The 16,114-nt window shown below is 42.7% G+C and overlaps 1 protein-coding gene across 5 annotated transcripts in view; it reads right to left on the minus strand.

The window, feature by feature from the left end:
* nck1b (NCK adaptor protein 1b) overlaps window positions 1-16,114 on the minus strand; it is a 41,428-nt gene that overhangs the window by 13,872 nt on the left and 11,442 nt on the right. For 4 of the 5 annotated variants that reach the window (XM_076971065.1, XM_076971068.1, XM_076971066.1 and 1 more), the window contains 2 exons: window positions 7,344-7,395; window positions 5,987-6,230 (listed from right to left, as the gene is read on the minus strand). In XM_076971065.1, the coding sequence (XP_076827180.1) occupies window positions 5,987-6,212 (226 nt within the window). In that variant the 5' untranslated portion in view covers window positions 6,213-6,230; window positions 7,344-7,395. Of the gene's footprint in view, window positions 1-1,674; window positions 1,828-5,986; window positions 6,231-7,343; window positions 7,396-16,114 lie in introns of those variants that run through there. The other variant, XM_076971069.1, reaches the window with a different exon arrangement.

Genomic DNA, 16,114 nt, shown 5'->3' on the forward strand with positions numbered 1-16,114 from the left:
CCTGGCAGATCTCACGGAGCCTTCTTTGAGAGGGAAAGAAAAAGGGAGAGAGGGAGGGAGAGGGAGAGAGGGACAAGGAGAGAGAGAGAGAGAGGGAGAGGGAGGGAGATGTGTGGTGTGGTGTGGGAAGCAGAGAGGCGTACAGACAAACGGATAGACTGACTGTCGCTAAGACGTTTGTGAATCAATAGTCCCAGTTTCCTCACTTCCTCTCTTGCTAGCTCAAAGGAACTGGGGAGAAATCTGTCTCAAATTAGACCACTTCCTCTCCGAGCAGAGGCCAGAGGAGAGGAAAGAGAAGGGGGCGGGATTACCGTAACTCCATTTCTACATTAAACTGCTTTGTAGGTTCCACTTCACCAATAATAATAATCATCTTATAAATACAGTTAACCAATAATAATAATGCTCATACATACACTTCACAAATAATAATAATAATCTCATACATACAGTTCACCAATAATCTCATACATACAGTTCACAAATAATACTCTAAACACACAGTTCACCAACAATCTCACACATACACACACACACACACACACACACACACACACACACACACACACACACACACCAATAATAAAAGTCTTGTTCATAAACATAACGACCAAACCAAAGCAGCTACACAGAGAAGAATGCAAATAGCATGTTTACAGCGACTGTAAGTTCTTCGGAAGACAAGAGTGTGTGAGTGTGGCCATGCGGGCCGGGCCACCGTGGAAACGCTGCTATCACATTCCCCCGTCCTCCCGGCAGAGATACGGGTGTAGCCGTCATCGCTCCGTCCCGGGGGCGACAGGCCACAATGCGTGCAGTGTTGGACAGGAGGGAGGGGGGAGAGGAGAGGGGCCCCCACCGACCCCCCCACAGGAGGAACCCCCTCCTTCAACCTGCCAACACGGGCAAACGTGCAGTTCACCGTCGCACAGCCCAAAAAATATATATACACGCCCATTGCTGCCAAGGACACGACGACGCCTCACGGCAAAAGATGCACGCCCAAGTTTTTGTGTGTTTGGTTGCTGATTACTTTTTAAACCTGATTTTTAGTCAAGTTCCGAACCCGTTTGTTTGACTGGTGCGTCTGCAGAGGGGCGTATGTGGAAAGGTTTGTGTTGGTGAGGAAGAGGAGGTCTGAGGGCTCTTCACGCTGGGGTGAAGTGTGTGAGCGAGAGCAGGGCAGTTCCTGGCTTCCCCGGGAGCCGGGCGCACCCTACCAGACACACAGTCTCTCCCTGCTAGCACACTCAGGGCTACAACTAGTACAAAGACTCCTGAAAGGGAAGCCACAGGGAAGCCACTTTTTCTTCCCCTCAGTTAACAGTCTGGTCTCTCCTAACTAAACAAACTCACACAGTCCTCAGACTACCACAGCATTCACACAAAGCAGCTAAAACCAGAGCAGTAAGAAAAAACTAAACAAAAACCAGCAGAGACCGAGAGGGAAAAATACACACACACACACACACACACACTAACATGTTCCCACCCAACTGAGAGGGGGAGAAAAGCCTTTCAAAACTTACTAATCCCTTCAACCCAACAACTCCAACAACCTACAACTCCTTTGGTGAAAATGTCTCACAAAGACAACATCTTGTGTGAAAAGCAAATTAAAAAAAGAAGAAGAAGAAGAAGAAGAAGAAGAAGAAGAGATGGAAAACTCACGGAAGAAATGCTTGAAAAGGTTAGCCATGTCCATTGTGGCCTGTCCCGCCAGGCGTCCCTCTGCTGTGGAGCTATTCCATGTGAGACGCCCACCACCGAGCGAGCTGACGGTTAACTGCACAAGCAGGCTCCCCACCCATGTGACTGCTCTTAGCCAATCACAGGTGGCCTCCCTTCAGACAGACTAACAGCTTGTTTTACACACACACAGTTCTGTAAATGATGACCTGGCTAAATCCCCAACACACCAACCTCAACAGTTGTTTCGTCACTATGACTCACAATCTTCAGTCATATGATTCAGTGTGTTTAGAAGAACAAACGTTACCGTCATAAAACTCAAAGGAGCAAGGAATAAGCAAAGAATGAGTATACTACAGTGCCTCTCAAACACACACACACACACTTGAATGTAAGGGCTTTTCTGACTCACACTGCATTAGTGCACTGAAACTGAAAACATAAGGAGTGTTTAGCAGGAGAAACCCTCCACTACACACAGCTTGAGTCTCCACGGTAGCGACAGTTTCACCACCTACAGCAAGTTTCCACATGAAACGCCTGCAAAAATCACTCACAGCATTTCTTTGTCTCTTCTTTCACTCTTTCTTCAGTACTGGAGTTACACAAAAGCCAAACACGAAAGCTGAATTATTCAGTTCTGTTGGACATTCGGGGCGTCAGCAGAGTGGCCCTCTCTACAGCCATGCCAAAGTAGGAGTCCCCGCGGTGAGAGTGAGACACAAAAAGTGAGAGATAGGGAGAAAAGGAGAGAGAGAAAGAGAGTGGGACAGATAGAGAGGGGAGAGTAATATCTGAGTTTATATGTCAGTTACGGTTTTTAAAGGCAAACCCAGCTAACCAGCTTGTGTGAAAGTCTCCATGCTGACATCAGCAGGTCACCTGTACACACCTGCATATCAGCAAGGGCGCAAACAGGTGAGAATCAAAGATTAACACACGCTGACCCTGCAGCACACACCACCCCCACCCCCACACACACACACACACACAGAGGCACATACACACACCGACTAAAGACTCAAGCCCAGCAGATTCTCACGTTCACCTACACACCCGCTTCTCTTTGATTCACTTACAATATTCCTGTTATTTTAACTCACTGCTACTGGTGCCGCTAACCTCAACATTCACTGTACAGATAACTAGACAGATAAACAGATAGCTATCTATTTATTACAATCCTTATTTATTTGTTGAAAATAATACATTCAGTATCTTGAAAGTACAGCTTGTAAACAAACTTAATGTCTTGACAATGTCAACCATAATGTCAAGAGGTTGTCTTGACAACAGCAGCTATAACCTCAGAAAGTGGGAGATTATACTTTAATAGGCTGTTGTGAAACATCCATAATGTAGATCAGACTCAAAAGGCCAAACTGCACCTTTACTGCTGTGACAAACGCCTAATGGAGCTGTTTCTGCAACATGCTCCAACACTCTGCAGCAGGACTCTATAAACCCTGGACAGGCCGTACAGCAGGACTCTATAAACCCTGGACAGGCCATACAGCAGGACTCTATAAACCCTGGACAGGCCATACAGCAGGACTCTATAAACCCTGGACAGGCCATACAGCAGTACTCTATAAACCCTGGACAGGCCATACAGCAGGACTCTATAAACCCTGGACAGGTCATACAGCAGGACTCTATAAACCCTGGACAGGTCATACAGCAGGACTCTATAAACCCTGGAGAGGCCATACAGCAGGACTCTATAAACCCTGGACAGGCCATACAGCAGGACTCTATAAACCCTGGACAGGTCATACAGCAGGACTCTTTAAAGCCTGGACAGGAAGCATGGCAGACAGCTAGATGCCCTGCAGCTCTAGAAAGGATGTCCACTCTACATCATCTCTGGACATGTCCACTCTACAGCATCTCTGGACATGTCCACTCTACATCATCTCTGGACATGTCCACTCTACAGCATCTCTGGACATGTCCACTCTACAGCAGGGGAACAGGCTCAGTTTGCCCACAATTGACAGCCAAATCTCTTCCTATTGTCTCTCTGTCTCTCTCATTCAGTCTGTGTTACTTATGAACTCAAGCTACTGTGCACTGTATGGGATGTTACAGTGCAATAGCAGTTGTGCTACAGTACGTGACTCCTGTCGAACTGTGTGTGTGTGTGTGTGTGTGTGTGTGTGGTGATCGTGACATAAGTCAACCAAAATATCTTTGAGTTGCTTGTCACTCTGGATGCTGTTCATTGTGTAATTGTTTGCCATAAAACAAACATTATAATATTATACAAGCATTATAATATACATAATAAATCCTGAATCATTATAACATACATAATAAATCCTGAACTTGTAGAGCCCTTTATATTTTGTCAAAACATATAAAAAAATTAACTGAGATTAAAAAACACCTGTGTGACTGATACCTGCCTCCCATTGCATGTGACTAGGAGATTTGTACAAATCTGTCCAACAATGATGAAGTCACTAAGGTGTGAGCCCTCATGACAGATAACTTTCCTTACTCTATTCATCTAATGGGAATGTCCTACAGCCATGACGTGAAGTAGCGCCATCAACCACAGACACACAACTGCACAAAATGTCACTTCGGGCATTTATTACACATTTACTTATTTATTCATATATCTCATTAAGTTAATGAACCAAACACTTTTGGTAAACTGTTAAAAGTATGTTTTCATGTGAGACATGAAACATTTCTTTTAAAAAAATGGACCGCATATTTTCAGCTTTAGTGCCATATTTGGACAAATGATTTAGACTGCTGAGACCGTTCTGAACATTTAAAATAATACGGGTGTGACGCTAGGACTAATTATATTTCAAAGCAAATTTAAATATGCAACAGTGAAAATGCAGAGACTTCAGAGGGACAACAAATAAATAAACAAATAATAAACAAGTACATGCACCTTTATTTATAGCAGTGGTTCCCAAAGTGGGGGGTGCGCCCCCTAGGTGGGGCACGGAGCTATTGCAGGGGGGGGCGCGGAGCTTGGAAGTAAAACATGTGCACATGTGTCAATATAGGGGGGCGCAAAAAAATTCTCATCTACTAAAGGGGGACACGGCAGAAAAAGTTTGGGAACCACTGAGTTATAGCGTCCTAACAGAACGCTACATATGATACACTGAGGGTGACATACTACCCTCTAAAGCACACGCTGTCCCTAAAATAAACATACATATCCACAAAAATAAATCTAAAATGTACTTACAAGTATTAAGATCACTGGTGAAAAAGCCAGTATAAGCTACACATTAAAAGCAGCAAAAATCTGATATATTAACCAAAAGAAAATTTGGACTGATACACGTGCAGAAATAAAGGATTTCTGGAAGACGAACCTCAGCCGTTCGGACCAGGTTAACAGCACTGCCTGCCTCCCCGATCCTGAGAATGACCTCAGGTCATCATCAGATCAGTCTGGCCTAAATGACCACTCCCAGATCTACATAACCATCAGACCTTCAGCCATCATTACAGGCCCATATTAAAACTAGAACTAGCCTCTGATATATTCATAAAGACAGAGTTGTGTTCTTCCTATATCTATTCATCACTCCAGCTCAGTTTTATAGCAGTTTGCAAGAGGAATTTTTCAAAGTTTCAACCATTTCTCATGCAACACCCTCTTAAGTTGCGTGTGCCTTTGAGGGTGGCCGAGCAGGTTGTCTTGCATGGTTACATCCCCTCTCCCACCACCTGCCCCCGCCGCCCCCCAGGTCCCTGCCTTACTTGCTTTAAACACACTTTGTCAAGCCAGCATGAAGCTTTTCTGCAGACCTTCTTTGCTATTTACCCACTTCCAAATAAGACACAAAACAGCAGCCATCTCAGCTCATGATTTAGCAGCAGTATTCAAACAACAATTATTATTATTGAGCAGAATCACGTACAGTACCAGATCATCATACCACTCATACCACAACAAACCTATTGAGGCTCGTTCAGTATATTTAAAGCGGTCAGATTGCGCCCTTACCTGTACCGAAATAGTGAATAGACTTCAGTGCAGAGACAATCAAGTCTGCAGTGCTGTCAGGAAATGCAGCTTTTGACTGATCTATATTCGAAGAAGACTTCCGTTTTTTTCTTCTTCTTCTTAAGACACTCTGTGGTCAAAACCATATGTGCTCAGGAAATGAGAAAAAAAAAACTGACCTACATACATACACACAATGTCAGACAGCAATCAGTACAAGCAACTAATGCTTTCTGCGGCTGCAGTGAACCTGACTGGAGACTGAGCACTGTGATGAGGAGCGTGGACAGACCGGGTCCTCACCTAGTGTGTCTTTCAGGTTCTTGACGATGGAGGCCTTCCTGGCGCTGTTCTTCCTCTCCACGTAGTTGGAGGGCACAAAGCCCGTCTTGTTGGAGGCGTTGCGCACGCGCCACCAGGACTTGGAGTCGTCCAGGAGCAGCAGACGCTCGTTCTTCTTGATGTCCAGCTCCTGGTCCTGCTGCGCCATGTAGTCAAACTTGGCAACGACAATCACCTCTTCCGCCATCTTGGACTACCTTCAGCGCTGAGTGGGAGAGGTCAGGGAACAGGGGTGAGGCCACAATCTGGACCGCTGCTCCGTTTCAATAAAGTCATGCGTGTAAACATGGAAATGGAGATTCTTTTTATTAAACAACAAAAGCAATAACACTGAATGCACAATAATAAGGCATTAATTTCCTAGCTCCAAGTGAAGGTTCCCACATCAAGAGGAAATGCGTGTTGTCCTTTATTTATAAATAAACATATTTAAGTATATTAATGCACATGGAGGATGAAAACTCTGAACACTCCCTGCAACAGTTGAGATGACCTCAGCTTTAATTATACTTTCGGGCACTTGGGTCCTGTCTGTAGGTGATGGTAGTCTTTAATGTGAAGCTACTGGAGTCTTGGTGCTTAGAGACTTGGTGACATCACATCCTGACATCTCACTTCACGAACCAGAAGTATCGGGTGTTGGATCTTAAATCTCTCCAAGACTCATGCAAGAACCACTCATACAACTTCTTAAATAACACAAGAAATTCAAGAGGACTTTCCACATTTACCAATTTCCTCCAACACAGAATATTGTGTAACACACTGCACCCATTTTTTACATCCAAAGGGACACTTATGGAGTCTCATGAAACAACTTTACAAAAACTACAAAAACAAAGACATTTTAAGACTGTAAAAGAATGTGAAAATGAAATTAAATGTAAAAATGCTGCTTGCAGGAAACCCAAAACTATGTTACTCAAGAGCCACATCTAGTGTTGCTACTGAGGTCTCAGGAGTGTGAGTTGTGTGGTTTACCTTCACTACCCACCAGTAGCCCTGATCATCTGTGTGGATTACCTTCACTACCCACCAGTAGCCCTGATCATCTGTGTGGATTACCTTCACTACCCACCAGTAGCCCAGATGTGTGAATTACCTTCACCACCCACCAGCCACTAAAGATCTTCAGCCCATTGCTTATGGCCATCCTCCCTATCACAGTCTAAATAGTGTTAGCTGTTCATGATGCTAACAAGCCCTGCCCATCGTCTACATATTCCATTTATAGCCATGGTACAGTTGGGAGAATATTTCCTTATCTCTAAGAAAGAGCCCAAAGTCAGGCCTAGACAAAAACCAAGAAGGTGTTTACCCGTGCTGCATCAAAGCCGTCAGCTCCAAAACTGGTGCACCTTAATGGAGACCTGAAAGAGGATGAAGAAGAACCTGGAATTAGACAATAAACCCCACAATAAACCCTGCAAAGCTGTAAAAGAGTTCAAAAAGATTCACTGCTTAAAATGTTTCCTCTGAGATGACAGAAGACCCGGATACTAAAAAATAAACCACACAAAAAAAGCAAACATCACATTGATTGCCCACAGACAACAGTCTCTGAGCTAAACATGTGCCATTAGGTGGGATAAATTAGTAACTGGGCTAGCATGGGAGCCATTGTTTCAGGGGTCAACAGCAGCAGATGCCAGGTGAGAGTTTAGAGTCCACCAAGTGATCTGCAAATGATCTCTGTACAGTAAACCAGAGATTTCACTTCCCCTCTGAGAACAGCCAGCAATTGTCCATTGTCCCAAGTGAGGAAGATGGCAGAGGAAGAGAATGGGTTCGTCCTGGAGCAGGTTGGCTTCGGGACAGAGCAAGGTCTATGGAGGACTAGGGACTTGGGCAGGTTTAGTCCTGGTATGTTAAACAACACATACAACACATGACCAAGCCCAGCCAGGGTGGTCTAGAGAATTAACCTATGTTTTAGAGAGACTTGTGATCTATGGGGTCTGGTGCTTCTAGGTTTAACATCTTCCGAGCACCAGTGTCCCCTAGTCGTCTTCATTTGCGGCATTACTTGTTATTACCATTTCCCTTGTCTATGCATAAAAACCACAAATTGTGAACATAATAGAAGTGTTAAGGTCTGTTAACGCTGTTAACACTCAAGCGGTTTGACATCCTGATACCGATCACTAAACCAGATGCTGTGAGACACGAACATGACTCAGTGACTGTCTAAGGCCTAGCGATCAGCAACTAAAAATGTCAACATGGTCGAGCTGTACTAACCAATCAGGAAACGTGTCCACAACGAGTCTGTCCTTCCTGCCTGTCAATTACCTCACATGTGCGGGAAACTCAGCACTGGTCATGCGTGTGATTGAATGTATGGCTTTGGAATAATGTCTGGTCGTCTGTGGAACCAAAGGCAATGTTGGACTCATAACTTTAAATTAGGGGTGGGACTTTAATTTTAACGCATTAATTTCGATTAATTTATTACAGGGAAAATAACAAACTAAAAAAATGTATGCATTTTAATGCATTTAACGCATGAGACACTTTTGCACCGTGGAATGTTTCTCAGTGCACGAGTTCCAGGCATACAGATTATATGGATGCACAATAAGATGAGCATGATGGAGATGACTGAAGAGGCTACGCTGGTAGATGGGAAATTTAAATATAAGAAATTTTCAGATGGAAGTACAAACACAAATAGTGTTATTTGCACTTTATGCAGGAAGGAGTTCGCTTATCACAGGAGCACTTCCACCCTTCATTACCACCTCAACGCAAAACATGTTGGGGCTAACGCGCAGGTCAGTAATGATAACTTAGCTGCTAAATGTATTCCTAGTACGAGCAGTGTCGCCAGTCAACACTCGACCACATGTTGGGGTTCAAATTAAATAACAAAATGTCAAAATCCACGTCAGACAAATTGACCAATTCACTGGCGAGATGGATGGCTGTGGACTGTAGACCGCTCTCTGTGGTCAAAGGCTTACAAGAAGCGCTGCACATTGCGTCAACTGATGCAAGTTATGAACTGCCGTCCAGAAAGACAATGTCGAAGAAAATTCAGCAGCTGTATGATGAGGAAAGGGAAGTAAAACAGGTTATTGTGAAGAGCGCCACAAATGTGGCTCTGACTGGGGATCACTGGACCTCTGTTAGCAACAAGAATTATCTTGGTGTGACAGCTCATATTATAGATGATGAATGGAAGATCCAGTCATTTGCTTTGAACATGCAGAAGACCACTTCTAGGCACTATGGAGATGCCTGTGTAGAGGACTTTATAGCTGTGACAGAGGCCTGGGAAATTAAAGAAAAAGTCCATCTAAAATGGTCTTAAAAAACATCTTCTGATTTACTTCAGTTCTTCTTATTATTCAAATATCCTGAGCAAAACTCCAAAAATTAAACATTTTTGGTCAGAATTTCCAGTGTTCTGAAAACTGTTTGCTCTGTTTTCTGCACTCATCTATTGGTCTATGTAGTAGACTGGTGGAAAAATAAACAAGATGTTGAAGTTTATGATTATGTTCATTGATTCATTCATCATTCAAACTTAAATTAATATTTCTCATGTTAGATATTGAAATGCGATTAAAATGCAATTCATTTCGATTAATTAATTACAAAGCTTCTAATTAATTTGATAAATTTTTTATATTGCGTCCCACCCCTACTTTAAACACATACGATCATACAGAAAAACAAAATTATCGGTGTATCAATATGTACACCTAACATTCCTTTTGTTTGACCATGGGATATCAACACGGTTGGGCTGTACCAAACTACCATGGTGGTTGTGTTTGTTATTCACTCACTCAAACCCCATGACCCAACATTCAGCAGATTAGGAATGCACCGAAAATTCGGCCACCGAAAAATTTCGGCCGAAATGGCTTAAATTTGCATTTTCGGTTTTCAGCCGAAATACTTTCATCACCGAAACAACACGGCCGAAACAATGTGTTGTGATGACGCAAGCAAAAATCGCCTGCACGTGTTTATTTGGATAAAGCTAGCAAAAAAGTTTTCCAGTGATGGCACCAAGGAAAAGGACATTACACCAAAAATTATGGAACTCGTTGCCTTAGACGATCAGCCGTTCTCTGTCGTAGGGATTTCGTAGGCTAATAGAGAACATTGAGCCCCGTTATGTTTTGCTGAGCAGACGACATTTCTCAGAAGCGTGTTTACCTGAGCTATTTAATGTTGTTGCAACTCACGTCACGTTTTTATGAGAGAATTTATATTTATCTTTCAGGTCAGTCAGTTATAATTAAATTTAACTCGTATAAAATACATATATTTCTCCTTTCAGATAAAAACGGTCTGGAAGCGAGTTAAATTTAATTAGTGGTCGGCCATTGTCAGCGTTATCACCGTTAACGGCCCACCACTAATTTTATTTTATAATATGCATTACTGTAATGTCAGTGCTAAATACATATTTTCAAATCAAATTTTGTAGTTGATTTATTCTTTGAATAGCAATGCTTTGATTTTAGTGAGGTTAGCCATAAATCCAATGTTACTAATAATTGGCATAATGTATTTCGGTGTTTCGGTTTTCGGCCTTGGTTTTCTCATTTTCGGTTTTCGGTTTCGGCTAAGAATTTTCATTTCGGTGCATCCCTACAGCAGATCGTAACAGCTCTCAGAAATCACCCTCCACCCTCATCTGCCCCACCTCCATGTGCTGTCCTGGCTCATAGGCTCCGACGTCAAAGCAACAATAACACATTTGAGGCACTCTTAAAAGGCCAGCAGCATCACAATCTCCACAGTGGTGGAACTGCAGTGGTGCCGAGACCCACCCATTCGCCACTGCAAAACGTTTTAAGGTAAAAGGCGACACAGAGACGTTATATGGAGCCAAAAACCAAACGGTCACACACCAGATGTGGCGAGCAGAGCCAACGGGTGTAGCACAGAGGCGGAGCTTGGTCCACGCAGGCCACACCCAGCTCAGCTAGCACTTGCTCACGGCCTAATGCATTAATGCTGGAACACACCTCCCATCTGTATTTTAAATAAAACTGTTTTCTACCACACCCCAGACATATGCATAACAATCCAATTGGATGTGATTCATTCACAATTAAAGAGGTCTCATGGAGGCAGATCTATTCACAGATCACGTCAACTACTTGAGTCTGAGGACACAGATCACTAATATGAGAGTTTGTGATCTCATGGATCTCACAGCACTAGTGTCGGTTTGTGATCTCATGGATCTCACAACACTAGTGTCGGGCGATACTGCCTTCTTCCAATACTGTTACACCGTCTTCAAATAAGCCCATGTCATACAGTATTACCAGGGTGGGGTTTCAAATACATTTTCCATGAACAAATGCTATTTTTTATGTTTCATTTGAATAAGCATTAGAAACATTATTTTCCTTTTAGCTTCCTTATACATCACATTATGACAATATCTGAAAAACAATAATCATATTTAACCTTTACAGTATTAACCACGTATAGCCTATACTATTTTGTTATCCATTTCAATAGGTTTACTCTTTTGCTGAACACTGTCTACACAAAACAAACCTACAGACCTTAACAACACAACATGTGAGCTACCATAATATTTATGGTGAGAACACAACAGAGAAACACTGTTTTAGTAGCAAACCAGGGAATATGGCAAGAAAAATTCATCGGCCGTACTGGCAACAGAAGCACATTTAGAATTTTTTTTTTCTCAAAAACTGGTTCTTATCAGGTTTGAGCAGGTTCTGTTCAAGACTACTAACCCAACCCGCTGTTCCGAACAGCCACAGACGGTGATGTCCTGGCACGTGAGTATTCTCTGGCTAACTCGGGTATCACTGGGAAGAGGCTTCCGTTAGTTTTCCACCAGATCACCAGCTCTTCATGTCCATAGATCACAGGCAGACAACAGTAAAGCGGAGATGTGCAACATCTCAGGACCACTGGTGGATGCTGTCTTAGTTTCCTGCTCAGACGGTCCTGTTCCCTTTTCTCCAGAACACCGAGTCAGACCATATGGCCATTGTAACCGTGGCTACGTCCAAAATCACATACTTCTAGTAATCGCAGCTGCTAACTGAAATTGGTCCTGCATTGTATACTATGGCAGTGTGCAAACTGGACAATCCCATAATTCCGTGTTTCTGAAGCTAAACAAAATGGCAGACAATAGCAGATACCGGTGAGGTGCTTTTAAAGTGTACTTAGGATTAAACTTTGTATGTGTTCAAAAAAGGATGAAGGATCAATTCATGTCCAACTATTCTCCATTTATTCTTTAAAAAGTTACATTTTTAGTTCAAAGGTCACTGGATTTTCAGCTGTAACAGCATAGTGTATCAGAAACGTTCCATGTAACAGCATGTGCTACCATTATAAAAAATGTGGCCCATGTCTGCCTCCAACTACGCTTTCATCTCAGAACCATTTTTATATCCATCATTTTTATATCTCAATGCCTATAAAGACCACAATTTATATGGGGACTTTTATTCTGAACGTGCTATTATTATTATTACAGAATATGCATTAAACATTCAGTTAAATTACAGTACAACCGAGAGATACTACAAAACCACCGAAGAGGCTTGTAGAGAATAAACGCCGCTGTGATGAGAGGAAGTCCAAGTCCAATCAGCTCTCCCTCCGTTCTCTTCACTGATCTGTGGGAGGCCACAGTGATGGCAAGAGCGCCCCCTGTCTTTTGCCTATGGTCTTGCAGTGTCCTCCAAACTGCCCAGTTCAGATGATGAGTTAAAGAGTGTAACCATGACCCATGTAGAAGCTGGACAGGCCCTGCAGTAGCGGCTCCATTATCCACAGCTATAACAGAGTAGGCTTGTCACGATACTAAGAATTACAACTTCGATACGATACTTAAAAAAATATTGAAATTCGATACAATTTTCGATACCAAAGTCAGATACGGTGCTAATTTCCGTTTTAAAGCCTTTTCATTTTTTTATAAACAAACAAATGAATGTTGCTTTGTGTTTGAAAATGCTTTAAACTGTAACTTCATTTCACAACAAATATGTCTGACTGAACAGTTCTTTTGTGTTAACAAATACGAGCATCTTGTAATTCCAGGGGGAGAACTTGAAGACGTTAAGATTGGGCGTTTTGAAAATAAACAACCATTAAATAATGTGATAAAAAAGCGAGTAATTTCGAGTATATATATAAATATTTAACTTATCCCAACAAACATGCGACGTCAGAAAGACGTTAAAATCAAGTCTGTATCACGTCGGTCAGTCCAGACCCATTTTTGCATGTCTGGTGGACGTTCAAAACTGGTTCAAAATCTGACAGTGTGACTAGGACCTTAACCTTTTAACTTAACATGAACGTCTATGACGAGTTTTCTATCTGAACGTCTTACTAGGACCTTTATTGGATGTCAGGACGTGCAAAAACTGCAACTGAACAGCAGTAATAGACGTTTAAAAAAGACGTCGCTAAAACTTTCATTCTGGCTTTTCAGTGGACGTCTTTTGAACGTCTGACAAAGTGTCTTTGCTCGTGCTGGGAAATATTGAAATGGACCTTGAAAGTGACATACAAGTGTTTGAATTCCACAAGGTGTATGAACCCTGCAAACATGACTTTGTTCATTGCGCTGAAGCGCGGCGCACGCGAAGTCGTGCACCTCTCGAATTTTGTAACTTCGCGCGCGCCGCGCCTCAGCGCAATGAACAAAGTCATGTTTGCAGGGTTCAATTCAAGCGCTTGTACCAATATTTCCCAGCACGTTAAACTTAATTAAGTTAAATATTTATACATATACTCGAAATGATTCGAAATATTGCACTTTTAATCACATTATTTAGTGGTTGTTTATTTTCAAAACGCCCAATCTTAACGTCTTCACGTTCTCTCATGTTTCATCCTGGAATTACAAGAGGCTCGTATTTGTTAATGTAATACAAGAAAACTGTTCAGTCAGACAGATATTTGTTGTGAAACGAAGTAGTTACAATTTAAACAAACATTTTCAAGTACTTTAGCCTAAATTGCAGCACTTTTCAAACCTGAAACACACTGAAACACAAAGCAGCATTAAAATTAGTCAGGTAAGTGTTCATTCCCCTGTTTTGATGGGTGTTTCTTTTATACTACCACATATAGTTTCGGACAACACTGCAAAGCGGAAAGTATAAAGCCTCCACCGCTCGCAGAGGTTCGCGCGAGGTGTGCGCGGAGTCGAGCGCTATGGTCACTCAACCAGGCTTTAGCGCCCTTCGTTGAAATGTTCCAAAAGCACCGCTTGCAAACGGGCTTGTTCATGTCCTTCGGTTTTCCATCTGTATCTGCTTCGAATCCAACAGCACTGCGTTTGCTTTAGCTGCCATATTAGCATTACAAACTGTCCTGTGCATTACGGCAGCTTGGGTGGGTCAAACGAAAGCGCATTTTATGTAAAAATAATCGATACTTAAGGGAAACGAGTATTGTACTGTTTCAGAATGTTCAGTATCGATACGTATCGATATATCGATTTTTTTGACAACACTATAACAGAGTTTATTCTCAACCAGTCCCCGTTCTCAGAGTCCATCACCTAGCAATGCTTGTAGCTGTGTGACTTTCCAGGAAAAAAGAGACTGTTGAGAGACATTTTGACTAATTTCCAGTCGTGTGTAATGAAGGAGACAGCCAAGGACATGTACAGCGTCATTTTCACCTACGACCGCAGGGCTGTTGTCCATCAATAAACATCTGCCATCGGCAGCAGAATGTGTAGATCTTGTTAAACGTTGTGATACAAGTCTGTGGGTTGGATTTCCTTTGAGGTACATCATACTGGCGTTTTGCTTCATGGCTCTGAATGACGGTTTCCCAACCGTGTGGAACACCACCATTCCTTTAGCGAGATACATGTGTAGGTCTCCCATCATGCATTATCCCCTGTGGATGTTATGGGTTTGGCTAAAGCACCTGTCGCAGTTTGTTGTGATAATGCCGTTGAGGCTTTTCCCGCAACTACCATATGGCGTCTGACGGCTGACGGCGTTTGGGAAGTGATTACATGGTGCTTAATTTTTATATTTGCATGTTCCGTCTTGTTCACATCTTTGGCTGGTTTTAGGCAAATCTTACATAATGGTTCATCATACAGCCAAACTGTAGCAGCTCTCTGAAAGTCTCACTAGACTCACAGCCGCGTTGGCTTCACCCTCTCTGTTAGCGTAGGACTTCAACACTGAGCTCCTCAGTCTTCTCTCAGTGAGCTCCAACACAACCCCACACCAGTTTGCCAACGTGCTGAATGTGCTAAACCGACAGTTCAGAAGTCAAACATGGACCAGAAACTTTTATATGTGCCAATTTTGAAATATCACTATTTTGAAATATTGTCCTCATTTTTTTATCGCTGGAGTGTTTGTTTTCGTTTAAACTACACACACAAAGGCAAGGTTTCCATGTAGCATTGTGGTGAATAAGACATCTCTCTCTCTCTCTCTCTCTCTCTCTCTCTCTCTCAATTAATTTAATGAACACTGGGAGGCAGCGTTAACAACTTTACTGCTGAGTAACAATGACCACACACACACACACACACACACACACACACACACACACACACACACACACACACACACACACACACACACACACACACACACACACACACAGAGAGACTCCCACATCAGGTCAGCACGCCTCTCTCCCTCTACCCCAGTCTCTCTCTCTCTGTCTCCATCTTTTTTTTTTTATATGCTTCTTTGTGTGGTTGTAGATTGCAGAATCGTGATAGGTCAATAAAATTATGTGTATCTCCGTCTCTCTCTCCATCTGTTCTTCCATCTTCTGCTGAAGGCACCTGCCTCTCCGCTCCACGCTGGTGAGACGGGATGTGTCCGTATGCAGGTGTGTGGAGAGAGTAGATGTTTGTGAGTGTGACTGAGGCTTTGGAATACGTGCAGTCCCAGAGACGTGCTGCTGTAGTCAGGTCCCTCTCCTGGTATACCAGAGCGCTTGCATGTTTTTGATAAGCAGCTATCAAACGCTGACACACAGCACACGTCATACTTTGACACGTGCTTTACCCTTTAAGTATTCATGAGTGATCCCCGTCATAAATATACATGTAGAAACAGGAAGAGAGAT

Source organism: Brachyhypopomus gauderio, chromosome 13, assembly GCF_052324685.1.
Source record: "Brachyhypopomus gauderio isolate BG-103 chromosome 13, BGAUD_0.2, whole genome shotgun sequence".
NCBI classification, from domain to species: Eukaryota; Metazoa; Chordata; class Actinopteri; order Gymnotiformes; family Hypopomidae; genus Brachyhypopomus; species Brachyhypopomus gauderio.